General features: G+C 37.6%; 1 protein-coding gene across 1 annotated transcript; it reads right to left on the reverse strand.

Annotated features, from left to right (window-relative positions):
* Positions 1 to 3,242: 3,242 nt before the first annotated feature.
* On the reverse strand, positions 3,243 to 4,295 carry LOC124639068 (enhancer of split mbeta protein-like). The gene has a single exon (XM_047176288.1). The coding sequence runs from the start codon at positions 4,224 to 4,226 to the stop codon at positions 3,618 to 3,620; it is 609 nt and encodes a 202-aa protein (XP_047032244.1). The 5' UTR covers positions 4,227 to 4,295; the 3' UTR covers positions 3,243 to 3,617.
* Positions 4,296 to 17,022: the final 12,727 nt, after the last annotated feature.

A 17,022-nucleotide genomic window follows, 5' to 3' on the forward strand; every position in this document is an offset into this window, starting at 1 on the left:
AAAGAGTGTGTGCATACAGGAGCCTGTGAGACTCCACGTCCGCAGAAGTGTTAAAAAAAAACACGTCCATATTTAAAGGTTTAGATAGATAAGTATCGTATATCTGGCACTATTTTTAGATTCAAACGAAGAAATAGCGGGGTGAGGGCGCTATAGGAAACTTTGTTATAGGTCACCGGAGATATAACTATTCATCATTATTTCAGGCTCCATTTTAAGGATTAATAGCGGGTTATAAGAATACAAGTGAAAATTGGAAGTAATTCGTAAGTACAAAGTTGAAGATATTCAAACTTCTATTAGTTTAGTCAGTAAACAAGACATAGTACTTCAGTGTTTGTGCACTCCAATCACGGTTTTACGTAAGGAATGATTGATTAGGTTGCTAGGTAAATTCCTACGAGCAAAGATAACCCATTTCTTAGGTCACTCTCTCAACACAACTCACGCAGGGCAATTAACTGATGCCCTTTAGGGCTCTCACTCACGTACCTTTTACTAGAATTGATAAGGAAGATGTTTATATGCGTATTGTTTGTTTCTTTCCCACAATATTTGTCTGGAAACTAGTCTGAATGCTTAGTTTAAAGTACGTATTTTCTGAAGTCTAGATAATGACTGTTTGGTAATCAATACCTTATGTGTATCGATGATAAAAATGTTCAAAGTTGTCTGGAGCCAAACGACGTCTGGTTTTAAGAGCCTCTACTAAATTATATTACCTACAACTGAAAGGTTGATTACAGTTAATTAGTTTTACCCAAATATTTTGCACATTTACAGCCAGTTTCTTCATCAAGTTCAGTTTTGCTGTCACTTTAGCCTTGAAAAAACGAATTTGACCGTTACTTTTACTTTTTTGATGAAGAAACTGGCCGTTAGATAATAGATAAATTATATGTAGTATGCAAATGATAACAATATACGCACCTGCCTATAAAAAATAGCTTAAGCATGACGATGGTATTATACCTACAACACCGCAATGCACAAAAGCAATTCCAATAAAAATAAAATCAACCTGGAAATCATGATTGGAATGTTAAGAACTTCCGGAACAAATGTTGATATCACTGTTTAGGGTTCAATACCCAAATTGTAAAAGCGGGATGATATTAGTTGGGTACCTACTAAAATTGTAATGGCCGCCTATGTCCGATTGCCACCAGAATATCGACAGTGAAAAAGCCTCTACAACAACAGAAACTAAAAAAAAAATATTTAAAGGGGCACTCATACATCAAACAAGATTGTTTTTGCTGTCTTTTTCTCCAATAACAATAGCGAAACCCTTAGTGCTCGAACCCAATTCACACTTCGCTCGGTTCGTCTTCTATTTTTTATTATTAGGTACTTTGGTATACGGTACGGTACATAATTAATCTTTGGCTCGTGTGTCGATATCGGTATCAAGTGGTAGTGATGCAATAGGAAGACTAAGTGAACAAATAAGATTATCGGTTATCACTGCACGGGACCGTATGACCGGCGAAGTGGTTGAAGGAGTTGAGTAATCTAGCTACACGTATGTACTTATAAAATGATAACAGACCATTGGGAAATTACCTGTGCTGATGACTGTGTTTAGGAGAAATGATAAAAAGGATCTTAATCAATCAGTTTGTTAGATAGAATACTGGTTGACGTTGCCCTTATAAAAGACTAAACTCTTTCAACGGTGATGCTCATCAACTAATTCTAGGCTGTGGTATATAATAGGTACATAAGTAGTCAGTTGTGTCTCGCGTGGATCTGAATTTTGTCGGTGGCTGATCAACTATACTGTAATTAACTTGTGCCGTCATACTTATTTCTTCTTTTCTCGCTTTATACATACACCTCCTTATATATATACCACCACTATGTTCTCTCTTGTGGACTTCCGCTATATTTTTATTTATACTAATATATACCTACTTCCCTTTGCACGTAATACCTTATGTATGTTCCCTTAAATACTTCCTTATATACTTACTGTGTAGGTACACCTTCATCTACCTGAATTTCGTGTAGGTATGTGAATTTTCCAACAAATCATGTTTTTTTAATAAACAACCTTTTTACGTATAAAATAAAAAGAACAAAAAGTTAGCTTTCTTCTGGAAACATAAATTGGACCACTGCAGATCGTTCAAACAAAGTAATATCAAAGAATGAGTGCCATCTTGTCTAGGATGTAAACAGCTACAGCTACGAACTTGAGACCGTTTCAAGTTCGAAACCCGGGCCGAGTCGAGATCGCTTATTCGCTAGCTAGCTATATATTTACAAAGCTACCTGGATTGTCCTTATCCCTTCAAGTTTCCGTGTTCGAAAGCTTTATGCTTATCTATTTCGGGAGCTTAACGCCAGATGGCGCTAGTGTATCAAAACCAAACTTTCCGTAGATCACTAAGAGATGGCGCTGCAAGTCTCGTTTTGACGATTGCTACTGCAGTAGCCGTTACTGACAATTTTGTTATGGGCTGTGTTTAGCTCGGACCTCGAGTCAATCAATTTGCGTCATGATAGTAATGAGATGATTATAATGAGCCTTATAGCATTCAACGGTCAGTTATGACTTTCGTAAACAACTTGATAACTTTACTACTTACCATCGTATATTCAACAATATTTACGATTTTTCCGTTAATTAGCAACAATGTTGACAGGCAGTGACGCGTCAATGTAAATTGTTTTTAATGAATTTTCTACTTCGCCTTGATCGGCAGCCGGGTTTTAATTTATTCGTCGATATCTGCATTGAATGAGGAATAAAAACACGGGATAATGAGCCTCGCCTTGGATGTGTGATACCAGACGCAGTTTTCTCTGTACTTAAACGACGATGCAGAAGAAAGATATTATGTATCCGTGTAGGTTTTCCCTCTCAATTACGGCTGTAGAACATCCATCTTAATTATGTAGCGGAGGTCCTAACAGACAGGTTGTTTACAAGTGTGCGGCCATGTGTGGCGTGAGGCGACTAGCGCGCACTGCACTGATAGCGGGTATCAGCGATGTGCCGATTGAACCCCCGCGTGTAAACAGGAAAGTTACCGAGCACGCGCGCCGGCCCGGGCCAGAGGTCCGAGTCGTGCCCTTAACCTCTTTATATTTAACACTGTCTGATTTGTTGTTACATTTATAATTTGGCTGATTCCATTCGAATCTATTTATAAACACTTAATCAACATGTAATTATTCATTACATTTGAACAGTAGTCAGGGTTTTCAGGGTAATGTGTAATAAAATTCAAAAATAAGGTAGATAATATTTTTTTATTAACTTACTCTTTTGTATTTTTTCACAATTCTGTGAATTCTTTGCAACGATAAAAAATATAACAATACGAACTGGATCATGTTCGACACAACATTTCTTATACAATAATATTTACTCTTTAATATCACAAATACACTTACAACCTAATTTTTATTAAAGCTTTCAAGTTTGGACTTACGATCTACGATTTAAACTTATTCTAACTGATTGTGAGATCTAAATTATCTTGATATATCCTCCACACGATTCACTAAACTTATGGACGTCAGCGGACACAAGGGGCGCGTGCGACTCCGACGGTGCTGGAACAGATGTGACCGCGGAGCCGGGTCCGCAGCTCCGGGCACTCTGTTTACCATGGTCGCCACACGGCCGGGCTCTTGGCGAACGAGCTGGTGGTGCAGTCCAGTGGAGTCGTGTGCATGTGCACGGGAGACGCAGGCGGCGAGGGGCTCACGTAGCCCGAGGTGGACGAGGCGGTGGACAGCGCAGGGCTGGGCGGGCTGGCCGGAGGAGTGTCGGCGGACGCCGCAGCGCGCTGCATGTCGTTGAGTCTGTGTCCCAGGTGGGTCATCAGCTGGGTGCCTAGCCTCACGTCCACACCAGGAATGGAGGCCAAGCAGCGAGACACTTCATTGGCAGCATGAGTAAATCCAGCACGGAAGCGGTCAGCATCCACAGTTGGGTTCAGTGACAGGCGGCGCTGACGGCGGAGCTTGTGAAGGTGGCGAACGGTCAATTCCAAAATATCGGCTTTCTCCAATTTTGCAACATTTTCTCCTTCTGACTGAAGAGCGCTGACCATCAACTCCTTGAGTTCGTCGAGGCAGCGGTTGATGCGAGCGCGCCTTTTGCGCTCAAGCATCGGTTTCATCACTTTGCGATATTGATAAGTACGCGAGACTGGCTGCGGGCCGTCGTCTGCGAGCGAATACGCGATCTCGTAAGACATGTTGGACATTTGTGTGTAGCGAGTGGAAGTGTGCGTTAGCGCTGAGCGTTGAACGCGGAATGCGGTACGTCGGCCGGGCGGGGGCTTATATAGGGAGCGGAGGGCGCGCGATCGTGGGAACACACGGAGCCGTCGAGTTCCCACACGCGCCACCTGTGCGGAGCAGCTGCCGCCGGGGCGGGGGGCGCGGGGGGACACGCGCCGCGCCGCGCGTGCGCGCCGTAAACAATCGTCAGCGCGGGCGCACGCCGCGACGCCTGGCCCCGGTAATTGCCGGTGTTGCGGACGGATTCTATGCTAGCAGCTACCGGCTAAGCTAGGACATTGTTCAGGATAAGCTATAGGCACCATTTACCACCGTGGAAGGTATTAAAGATACCTATATCATCCGTACTGAAATGTATTCAACACAAGCATGATTATTAAAGATTTTGTAAACATACTGCACTAAAAATTACCAAAAGAGATTTTTGCATATTTCTGAACTCATAAATAGTTCTGAGATCTTCGTAGCGCGTAGCTACTACGGCTACAAGTAGTGCGTAGCACAGTATTTTGTCACCTCTAGCTACAGAGTTGCATCAGCAATTAATCATACGGTTATTGCTGCATAAACAGAGCTTACATTTCATCAGCACACATTTAATTAAAGCTGGGTCTAATTAAGATCAGATTTATGCACGTAGTGTCGCAACGTAATGCCGGTGTAAAGCGATCAATCAGGCGGCGGCCGCCGGAGGCATACAATGGCGGCGTCAGTTATATTCTGATCGGCTCTCGGCTACTGTTGGCGTTCATCAATCATGGATTATGCGCCATAATAATTATTGACAGACAGAATTACAGTCGCGATACGCTGCATCGCCCTAAATGAGAGTATCTCGGGTAATGACATGGCGAGTCGGAGATTAAGAAGCTTTTGAAACGGGTGACGGGTGTTGAGGCGTAATGAGTGTTGGTATGAGTGCGGTGTTGTGGCGCCATGGCGCACCATGGCGCATGCGCGGGCGCGGTGGTCGGTAGCGGCTCCGCGGGACGTAGGTGGGCATTAGTCAGAGCGGCGCGCGCGCAGGTGAGTGGGCGGCGGCCTACGCCTGACGCCGATGAGATATTGTCCACCGTCCGGTATCGACACGCGTTCATTATCGCCGATCGCGCTGCGTGACTGCGTGCTTTCTCCGAACTACACCCACTGCAACACTCCAAATGTTTATTACACTCACATATAGCTTATGACATTTGCATATTTTGTAAACTACATCATGTCTACGAACATAGCATTTAAATAATTATTTGACGCCGACTATTTCTATTATAGGTCGGGTTTTTTGTTGTTATCTATCAGATAAAGTCGCGAAACCTTTGAAGATTTTTTTTGACAACTAGTCCAAACAATCAACTTATGTTTTTCCCAGAACTATTCCTAAGTAGTGGATCAAGTGATGGCCATTAGTGGACAAATGTTGTATGACAAAAGATATTAAGAAAGCATTGCATTTGACATTAATGGTCAATATCGAAATATTCCACTAGTTAATGTTAGGCGGACGGAAAAATGTTAATTTGTACTAATCGATGAGGAACTGTGTCGGGGCACGCTTCACCGACAGATATGATAAGTAAGACCATTATTGTACATATTAATGACTATTAGTTACGTTATAGCGTGGAAAGTTTGGATAATTAATGTGTACACACACAAATTACGTATTTGGGATTGTTTTAATATCAAAAAGTTATTATCAATTTGAAAACAAATTCATGAGATCAAAGTTCGAACAAACTACTAACAGTTGCAAAACATACGCCGAAAAATTACACTTACCTAAGTATTTTACCACAACAATCTTTCTATTAGGTAAAAAACTAATTCGCAATCAACTAAATATCTTTAACAAGCTATAATGACACGAACTCGTTATTATAATGAGTAACATCTAGTTATCAACCTGTTCAGGATTATGCACAATATTGTTGCATACAAATCGAAACGGCTACCTGTCGCCCAGACTAACGGTGGGTGCAAGGGTGCCGACGAAAGAAAAAAAACCGATAACTGCATTTGAAAGGTACAGAGGGGAGCTCGCTGATTTTTTGCGCCATTAGGATTAGGTTTTGTTTTAGAAGTGCCGAAAATTATTAGCAAGCAAGTTAACTACTTACCTACCTAGCTTGCTTGAAAAAAGTAAGGTACCTAAAGTTATTGTTAGAAAATGAAAAATATTACCGATGAGTTTTTTTAATACCCATACATACATAAATATCATTAAGACACAATAAGCTTATGGTTATTGTTATACCTATTTGCAGAGATTTCCTCGTTCCGTTTCGCAAAATTCTGACAAAAAAAACCTGACTTCAATTAGGTAACATCCACTTTAATTTCATCAAAATCGGTTGCTATACTCAATAACTTAAGGAACAAGCGTAGGCGGCGGATGCAGGTAATCGCATGTCGTTTATTGCAACGACACTTTGATATCGCATTATGCATTAAATTGGGAAATAAAAAAGCTATAGAAATATGAATTACGGAACATTTGATGGCCCTAAATGTTCCCAGCTCCTTAAATGGCGATAGAATATCTAAATTTGCTGTTTACGATGTCATTGTAAATTCCTTGAGTGATTGGGGAAATTCCTATTTCATTTGGATATGAAATATTAAAAAAGAGCGTTTACTTATACAATGACACATTTTATAGATAGCATAATTATATTATCATGAGTAACAGTATCTAATAAAATACTTCAATTATTGACGAGAGACGACGAACAGAAAATTCTACAACTAAGCCTATTTCACAATTTATTTTTGCGTTTTCCTGATAATAATTCAAACAACGTACTTACCTACAATTTTACACAACAGTCATAAAGAGTGATTCACGTACTATTTAATATGTTAATCCAATGATACATAAAATTCTTCACAAGGTCGTTACAATCACGGGAAAGATGCCTCTAGTGAGTACAACTTAAGTAGTCAATGACTGAGTCAACGTTACGCTTAGATCACTTTGAAAACCTCCGGAAATTAATTTAAGTAATAATGTTTGTAAATAACCGGAATGTGTCATGTATTTATTAATTAAGTATTATGTAATAAAACTTATTAACCTGCACTAGGTATGTGATGACGCACTCTGCTTATATCATATCTCATTTCAAATGAAATAGGTAATAATTTTATGAATGGTGAGTTTGCTAGCGTTAGATCTTGTATTACATAAACTCTTTATAATATATACCTATACATTTCAGAAATTACAGTTGTTTGATTTCTATTTTTGTTTCGGTCTATTTTTGATTCCTGAAAATATAAAGTGTTCAACCACATTATTAAAGCTTTCGCGTCTTTGGGATTTTACTTATATGCTTAAGTAATATACGCAATTCCTCAAAACTAACGTTTTACACACCCGTCGGACATTACATAAAACTTTATATAAAGGTATGAAAATAAACATATAATACAATATCGTGTGATGATAACGGTGTGGTTTTGGCAGCGGTTTACATTACCTAACCCTTGCGGCTTTGTAAATGTATACACCGTGAAGTCACTAAGACTTAGGTTTGTATGAGTGATACTCAAGCATAGATTTTTAGACAGCAGCATTCAGTTTATGCAGGTCGAATAAGGTGAAAGGCTTTAGGCCATATTGGAGGTCCTTTTTTATATTTTAATAGGTTTGTTTATTATGAATCTGAGGTTTTTTAAACTGTACTACACTGTTAACCGTATGTCTCATTTGCTACGGTTTATATTTTAGTAGTTATTTGAATTAAAGTGAATCATCATGTTGGCATTTCCGACTAATTTTCTTTTTACTAAAGTCATGCTTACTTGCGTTTTTACCTAAAAACATCGTTATCAAATCTTTCTGAAATATGACGAATATTTATCTCTTCCCCTCAGGGAGTCCTTTGAAATCCTTAGTGATGAGTATTTCTTCTTAAATCATTCTATGTATGTATATGAATCAACTTTATTCTTAAAATCACGGCACGTTTTTAAACACACGGTTAAGCATTTATTCTTTTCCTGTTACCACACTTAGGTCAAAGGAATATTTACAATTAACGACCAAAAAGCGTTTTTGCTAAATTTTCCTTTTTCTTAATAACCGTTGATGGGCAAAGTCGTTAAATATCTATTTGCAATGTTGTCATACAGATAATGTATTCAGGTTAATGGCTGGAGTCATGTTCGTATCACAATTATCTTGCACTTGATTATAATAATAGGAATTTTCCTATTTATACCACAATTCTTTGTTTATTGTTTGTTAGGAAGCACGCGCGTGTAATTGCTTCGAGATAATTATGGTTATTTAAATATAGCTATGTGATAAGCAGTGTGCATAATGCTGTGGTTATTTAGAGACACGCGGTTTGTTATTGACATATTTTATAGTGTATTTTAGTTGTTAGTTTTGTATATTTCTGTCTAGTTCATTCTACATAGAACTATCTAATCTACACTTTACTTTAGATATCAAATGTTGACTTCTCATAAAAAAGTGTATATGTAATTTAATTAACCTTACATGACGAGTTCATTTAATAGATTGCATCACATCGAACGTACTTAAATGTCATGCCTACATGTACAGGGTTTTCCGCGGTTGGAGCCCGCGCCTTGTCTTACGAGCAATATTTATAGTCGTTTTATACTTCTGACTCACGGCAACTACTGGGGTAGCCCGGCAATACATTTTGATAGTGTAATGTGTGGTTTCATGTACCCACTCAATAATTCTTTAAACACAACTTTCAAAAAAAAAAAAAACATTGGTTACGTTTTTGATATCTTCATGAATTCTGAGTAAAACTTCATTGTAAGAAATGATCATACAACAATTTTCCTCTTTAACCTAACCTTCTAACAAAACATTGCTTCATCCTCCCAACGGATGGTGCATGTACAAAAAAATATATGTATAGGTACAATCGATTAATTGTTGTAATCGATAACAATCGTTACCCAAGGTCATCGGATCGCGTGCCGGTAAACCACGTTAAATCGAGAATATGAATGACCTCAGCACAGTACTGCAACGGCACTGATAAGGCTGCATTGTAAGTTGTACACATTGTCGGAGCACGCGCATGATTGATCGGAATCACACGCTGTTGAACACGTGCCTCTAATGTGTGGAAAGTTTGTTTTTAATGTTTGATTGGACTAGTTAATTAGATGGATGAGTTACGGTAGCATACCTAAGTAAAATATTGTGAGGGTTAATTTTTCTAATATAAACTACTCAATGATTAATTAGTCCGTTAGATTTGAAAAAAAAAAATACTGATCCAGTAGTTTTTATTTTAAATAACATTACTAAATTTTACACTTTGGTATAACGTATCATTGATTCTAGAGCTGTGGATTTGTATATCAATAAGTTGTAATGATATTCAAATGAAATTGATAGTGATTCTCCAAGATTGGGGTAAAAGAAGAAAAACGAATTTTCCTCCCAATATCAATATGTTTTGAGGATAAAGTAAACTGACTTAAATTACATTCTATAGGGAATTTAGCAAAGATAGCGAGCGAAAGCAACACCGCATCGGAATTGATTTTCTCTGTTAAACCGACAAATACCCGTAACTTATTTACATATTACATTTTGTAGGTTTATTTGTGAAATGCGCACTATATACCGAGTTTAGCATTGAAATGTATAATTGTATGTACTTAGGTATTATTTAGGTCGTGGGCACGCGAAAATAGTCACGTAGGCGCTCGTATAGTTTTGTTTTGGTTTATCCTGTAAACAAATTGTTGCGTGGTTATGCGGTTGTCATAGTGTACGTGCCGCAGTAAGCGTTGTATGCCACGCGCCCTGCACTATGCTGGCAATAGGGTTGGCGACTGTTGGTCCAAAAATACTGGTTTTGTAAATTTTATTTTTATAAGTAGATAAATAGGAAAAGCATTCCAGAAATTGAAAAGCTTTTGTTGATCGATAAAGTGATTGTGTTGGCCGGTCTGTAGACTTTATTTTAAATAGGTTCCAAAATTCTATTAACTCTTAAATGTAATTAAGGACGTCTTTCCAGTGACCCGTTTGTTTCCATGCAATTATCATCACATTCATTAAAGAATATTGAAACTCATGTTTCAATAATTACTTACATAACTACAAAGCCTATTGTAAAATCCAAAACATTCTCAACGCCTCATAACATAATGAATAGTTTAGATATAACTGTCATCACACTCATGTGAACTGCAATTACTCTCAAAACATGACTAGACATAACAAGCGGCGTCTGCGCACTTGTAATGACTCAACATTACCTGACAAGTGTCAACCCTACCAGTGACGCACGCGCATGACTTATGACACGGTTCGTCGCACGTGTCGCGTAGAACGTCGCACTAGGAAACACCTACTTACACACATTTTTTTACTTGTTTTGCGTTATTTAATTGTAGCCAAGTACTCTGTGAGTCAACGCGTTTGTATTTAGGTTTTGCGTATGCTTTTTCTGTGGCGCATGGTCATCGTGATTCATTTGTTTTATTAAAAAAGGAAATGAGAATAAATTAACTTCATGACTAATGATATTGTTAGCTTCTTAAACAAACTCATACATAAGTTAGATGCGAAATTATGTCTATTGTGCATCAGCATGTTAACGTTTTAATTATTTAAATGGCTAGTTTTCTAATTCGTCACAACGATTTGGTGCGAGGACTTTCCAGTCACGAGGTGGACGATGATACTGTGTGAATTGGGATTTTCTGATTTCGTAGTTAACTAAATAGAGCTTTAACAATAGAACACTAAGTTATTGTTATCATATTGACACTCATAAAATTCACGTTCATGTTTTTCCCCAACTAATAAAATTAATTTCTTCTTATAGTTACGACGGAAAAAGTATGAGCTAGAACTGATTACCTATGTCAAAATGTATTACCTAACACACGTGCTGTAGAATAGTAAAAATACCCAGTTTGTTTATTTACTTTGATTCTCTGAAAGCATATTGTAAACTTTTTCCAGAGACGAGATAGTTAAGATTAGTACGAATGACGATAATAAAATAACAAGATTGAGATAATTTTCCCAACATCTAGAATCCAACATGAGTCATGAGTCATTTTAAACAAAATAATCTACACAATTCCATGAAACACGGACATCGGACATTCCTTCCGTATTTTCTAATCGATACGGATCCGATAAAAAAAAATTGTATTCGTCATCGGAATAAGATGTGAGTATCTCACTACGTCACCGCCGTTTGCGAAATTCTAATCAGGTTTAGCACTGATACCCAAAGCCTGACGTGTTGGTCTCAACGATCTGATGTTTGTAGCGAGAATCGAGAACCGGTTCTCGAGGTGACGAGATCGCTCGTGATCGAATGACGCGACTTAATCACTGCAGCCTCTGCGTAAAGCCTATGACGAAGCCTCCGTTTCTTTATGACTACCGATTCACTAGAATTACTTTCGTGGCTGGGCCATTCACTCTAATGATGACGACGAATATACGTGGGATTAGTAAGTCATATCGTCATAATAATGACGTAAGTTTTGGCGCAATTTTGTTTCTTACATGACAGAATATGACGTGGTGTAATTGAAGTGCTTTAGTTTAATTAGGGAATTCCCTGTTTATGTAAGAGTGTACTCGAATACACGAGTATATATTGTTTAGGAAAGGTAAATTACATATTTCAAGTATCGGAAGTTCTTATGATAAGGTTTGGAGTATGTCGCTTACATGTGTTGAGGAAAATTAATTACAAATTGCATTTAATTTTAATGCCTTGTTTAAGCCAGGTACCTACTTATGTACGTTGTACAGTTGGGTATTTTGTTACCTATAGGAACTTGTTTAGACCAGTTATGAGAAAAACTTGATGATTCTGTAAAATTCCTACCTGAGCAGCTATGTTGTAACACTACATTAGCAAAGGTTGACGTCAAATCAATAAAGCAGAAATTATAGAAGATAAAAGGAATCTATCTAAATCTACAATCCGGTAGATACGCGCGAAGACCCCGTACGTTTGTACGTAACAACAGCGACTGATTAATATCGATAGGTAATCTGTTTATCGATTAATCGTTTGTTTTCCGATCGTTTCAGATTAGCGAATTTTACCAAAGTTGTGCAATACGCGCAGTCGTTAGTAACGTGCCAAATGCAAGATAACCCTTACTGTAGCATATCTTTCAAGTTACGATTATGATCTTTCATGGATTCATATCATAAAGATATTTTTGCACGAGTATGCACTGAGAAAAGTTCTTATTTGTATTTTCTTTTATTTTCTCACTGTTTACTTTGAATAGACATTAGACAACCAAATCTTAAGGCGCCTTGACATAAAAAAATAACCAAAGAATCGGTTTTAAGGTAAACATTCGTCTCGGCAGTGTTGTGCGCATGAACACCATCTCGATACCTAATCCAACGGTCATTTGTGTTCATGCGGCGTCTCCACAAATATTGTTTTAGCTGCCGTTCTTTGAAAACGGTGGCGGCGTTCGTAAAGGAATGCTTCTGTCGGTCGATATGGCGCCGGGATTTGCAACCATCGCTAAATATTTGAGCCGACACGGGGGCCTTAACTAATGAGTTACATGTGCACGCCATTTTTTGCATTTCAAGAGCGATAAGTCGTGATTTTTTCAGACGCCACTCAGCCAGCTTAAAAGCTTAGTGTTCGTAATGATTGCTGCAGATGTGGACGTTGATGTGTGGTATTAACGCTCAGGAGCCGCCGAGCAAAAATGTCTGTAAATAAAATGTTCTTACTGACAGGACCTAAAATATTTGGTCGTTCGTTTTCACTTCATTAGACAAATATGTACACCTATTCGAATACGGAACTGTTTAGAATAACGGAAACGATTGTAAGAAAATAGACAAATTAATATTTTTTATTGACCCATATTGGTAAAACTAGGCGAAGTTAAAACTGAATTTGGGGTAAACCTTTTGTACTTATTCAATATTGCCTCCATAAAAAGCGGAAGGTTCAAAACACATTTATACATAACTGTAAATTCAGAATGCCCCTATAAAATGTTAGAAACAATACAGAATCCTCAATGTAGGTAACCGTACTCGAACCATAAAATTGTAGTAGGCAATAAAATGCAGTTTCTTTCCTCAAACGTTTGTCGTAGCATTATCCTTGTCGGCGCTCTTAAACCTCTCGTCCGAGACAATAGACTAACTAACACGTGTTCGTGGCTAATTTCCTCTGAAGTAAACAAAACCCGACAATGGTTCGGCGAACAGGTACAGAGGCAAGTGCGTTTTGGAAATAAACAAAAGAACGGACACTTGAGACAGTAACTGCACACAGGGGGCCGAGATAACACAAAGCGGCGCCAACTTTTTTTCACCACCCTCTAGATTAGTTTAAGAAGTGTCGGAACAAACGACGTGAAATGTCTGGCTTTTGTATTAAAACTGTCAAGTGTTAGAAGACAGGACACTTGAATGCGACCGCTAATAACAAGCCGAATATAGGAACGCCTCTTGAGACCCTCGACGTGACGCGTCCAGATAACCAGTGGGCGTATGATCTATGTGAAATGGTGCATTTGCAGAACCGTTCTTACAATGCAAGATGTATTTTCCTTTCTCTAATTTCTTTATATTTATTGTGTATCATACAAAAGTAATAACATACTGATTTTTGGCGTAAAATTAACTTAACTTTTATTCTATAGGTTTGAATGGAAACAGACTACCGGATTTATTGGAAAGCAATAATTGCTGGCATTGCAGTTCATAGGAGCGCATAATTTCCGAGTTTTCAATTGCGGGGTTACTCCGTACAGAAGGATTTGTTGTTCTGCGAAGATTTGTTCAAAGGACTTAGTACGATTCTACGTAAAATAATAGTTCTGGGCAGAGTTACGTGAATATATCAATGAAAAGGCGCTTTTATGTTTTCGGTGTGACGAGGCGTTACTCGAATTCTTGGAAATATATAAAACCCTTTTCGGGTTAAGTGCGCGAAACGGCCCACGCGCGGGTGCCGACAAACAACCCTAGTTTAGGATACTAATGCTCATTATTATGAAGGACGCGCTAGAAATAATAAAATACTTGAAAAGATTTTACGAAGCCGCTCGAGAGACTCTAGAGGCCGCTAAGGCCAGTACAAAAGAAAATGATGTTTACGATTTTTAAAAGTCATATTTTATTGTAGTGTCTAGTTTAAATTTTACGGCCGATTTTAGTTTAAAACTCTTTCGGGCTTCACAATCGACCACTTTGTGGTGTCACCGCAATTTTATGGTTCTTATAGTTAAATCATAATAGTCAGATACGTTGTTAATGTGCCTTATATTAGATGCTTTTAGCGGGTCTTTTAATACAATCGAACATTAAAATGGGTGATTTATGGAGCTTTGTCGTGGACATAATTTTTTTGTAGGATCCTCTGTAACATTTCTAGTCTGTGGAATTGAATTTAACAGTAGGTATTTGATGAGTGTGCAAATGTACGTGTTGGACTGCGCGTGAGTGCATCGTGAGTGGTGTCACAATCATGAGACACCTGATTATTCAAATCTGACATAGCTAGTGATGTTGCACAGCTTTGGAATGTTATCTACCGATCTTAAAATTGGATAAATGGATTATGAATTTTTACATCCTGTTTCCTCATTTGTGAAATCTATACTAATATTATAAAGCTGAAGAGTTTGTTTGTTTGTTTGTTTGTTTGAACGCGCTAATCTCAGGAACTACTGGTCCGATTTGAAAATTTCTTTCAGTGTTAGATAGCCCATTTATCGAGGAAGGCTATAGGCTACTTTTATCCCGGTACGGGAAGTAGTTCCCACGGGATGCGGGTGAAACCGCTGGCAGAAGCTAGTTATTAATAAAAGAGTTTATTCATCTGATCAGTCTATAATATTATGTATATTTTTTGACAGAAACAAGAGTTATAGTTTTTAGGATTACATAAAATAGGTCGACGATGACGTAAAGTTAGTGTCAAAGTTTTTTTACTCAACAATGAGTATTAGACTACTTACGTGTAACACTTGAACGTAAGGCTTATCTAGATCCAGCCTTTGTTTTCGGTACTATTGCACTGAAAGTGGAATTAATTAACCAGCATTGCGTTTGTATCTTGTAACATTGCTCATTGTAACTTATTACAATACTCTTGTAATTATTTTCTGGTTTTCCTTGCAATAGGCATGATGACAAATTTTTAAATTCCTTTGTATGATGTAGGTATACGTTTATTTTATATGAAAAATTATTACTTTTAAGAAAATGCGAAGTTTTTTTATCAAATAATTGCATTTTTCTCTGTCCACTTTGAATCCGGCGCGAAAACGCTTGTCAGTGTCATGTCGTCACTTGTGACGTCACGACTGAAATTACAAGACGCAAGTAAACAACGCTCGTGCAATAATTAAGTTTTTTGTGTTATTAAATATGAATTCGAAAGTGCATAGGTGTTGTGGGGTCCCCCAGTGTAAGAACACATCCAAAACAACTCCTGATAAGTTATTTGTGTACGTTCCTCACAATAAAAAAAATACGAAACAAGTGGCTTAAACTTGCAAGGCGAGATTCAAAAGCAATATTGCCCAGGGTACAACTTTATTTTTGTGAAGATCACTTTGATGTAAGTTATTACATTGTTCTCTAGATTCTAACATAGAAGTTTTTTTAATTAAACTAATACACTTACATGGAAGTTTTTTTAATTTAACTAGTATACTTACATGGAAGTTTTAACATTTCTAAATTCAGCTGAACAAAAATCTTTATTTGATGCCAAAAACTCTCCCAGCATTATGATATCAATTCTAGGCAAATTAGCGCTGTTTGCCTTGATAAATCCGGGCTCCATAACTCGTGTTATAAACAATTAATTAATTAAAAACAAAGATCGCAGTGGAAGTTCACAATAACGAAATGTGACGTTCGCGCGCTTTCGCGCGAGTTGTTTTGAGAGATGACGTCACGAGCTCTGATTGGTGTTCAAGATATCATGGCGGATTGCCTTATTTCGTGATTTTATTTTATAAAAATACATATTAATCACATTATTAATAAAGGAAACAATGCGCGTTTTATATTCCAAGCTTCAAGTTTAATTTAATAAATATATTATTTTAATGATTTTTGATTACTGTCATCATGCCTATTGTCTTGTGAATTAGATCCAGTTCATTTGCTTTAGAAGTTCTTAACGAAAAAACTATTGTTGCTACAAAATGACTTATTATATAGGTAGCAATAAATATACCAAATAAGGATAATGCCACCAAAATACAGGTTTCCTGCCTCAAAACCTAACAGAAGCTCATCAAATAAATAAATACTATTAATACTATACAATTATGTGTATACCTACGACTAGTCGATCTTCTATTTATTACTAAGTCCCTTTAAGTCTATTCACTTATTTTCAACAATAAGTATGCCCTTTACAAGAACACTCCAATTTGCATCCAATATATTGCGGTCAATACACAACACACACCTTCGTAAAACAATTACATACGAATAAATCCTATTTCCCACCGTACGGAAACAATAGGACGTTCCGTATCTCCGATGAATATCTGTACCGGTATCAGATGACGTATTTACGATGCGGTATTAATTCGGTACAATCGAGCCGTCCGCTACCGCTCGCTTTGGCTTGGCCAAACACCTATCGGTTTTAATGACTACCGGTCATAGTTTGGTTATCGGTACTGGGGATTTTTTTTGTGGTGATCTTATGGGATTATTGTTTTGGAATTATTTGGGTTTGGTATTTGTTTTTATGGTAGATCTTA

This window comes from Helicoverpa zea, chromosome 18, assembly GCF_022581195.2.
Source record: "Helicoverpa zea isolate HzStark_Cry1AcR chromosome 18, ilHelZeax1.1, whole genome shotgun sequence".
NCBI classification, from domain to species: domain Eukaryota; kingdom Metazoa; phylum Arthropoda; class Insecta; order Lepidoptera; family Noctuidae; genus Helicoverpa; species Helicoverpa zea.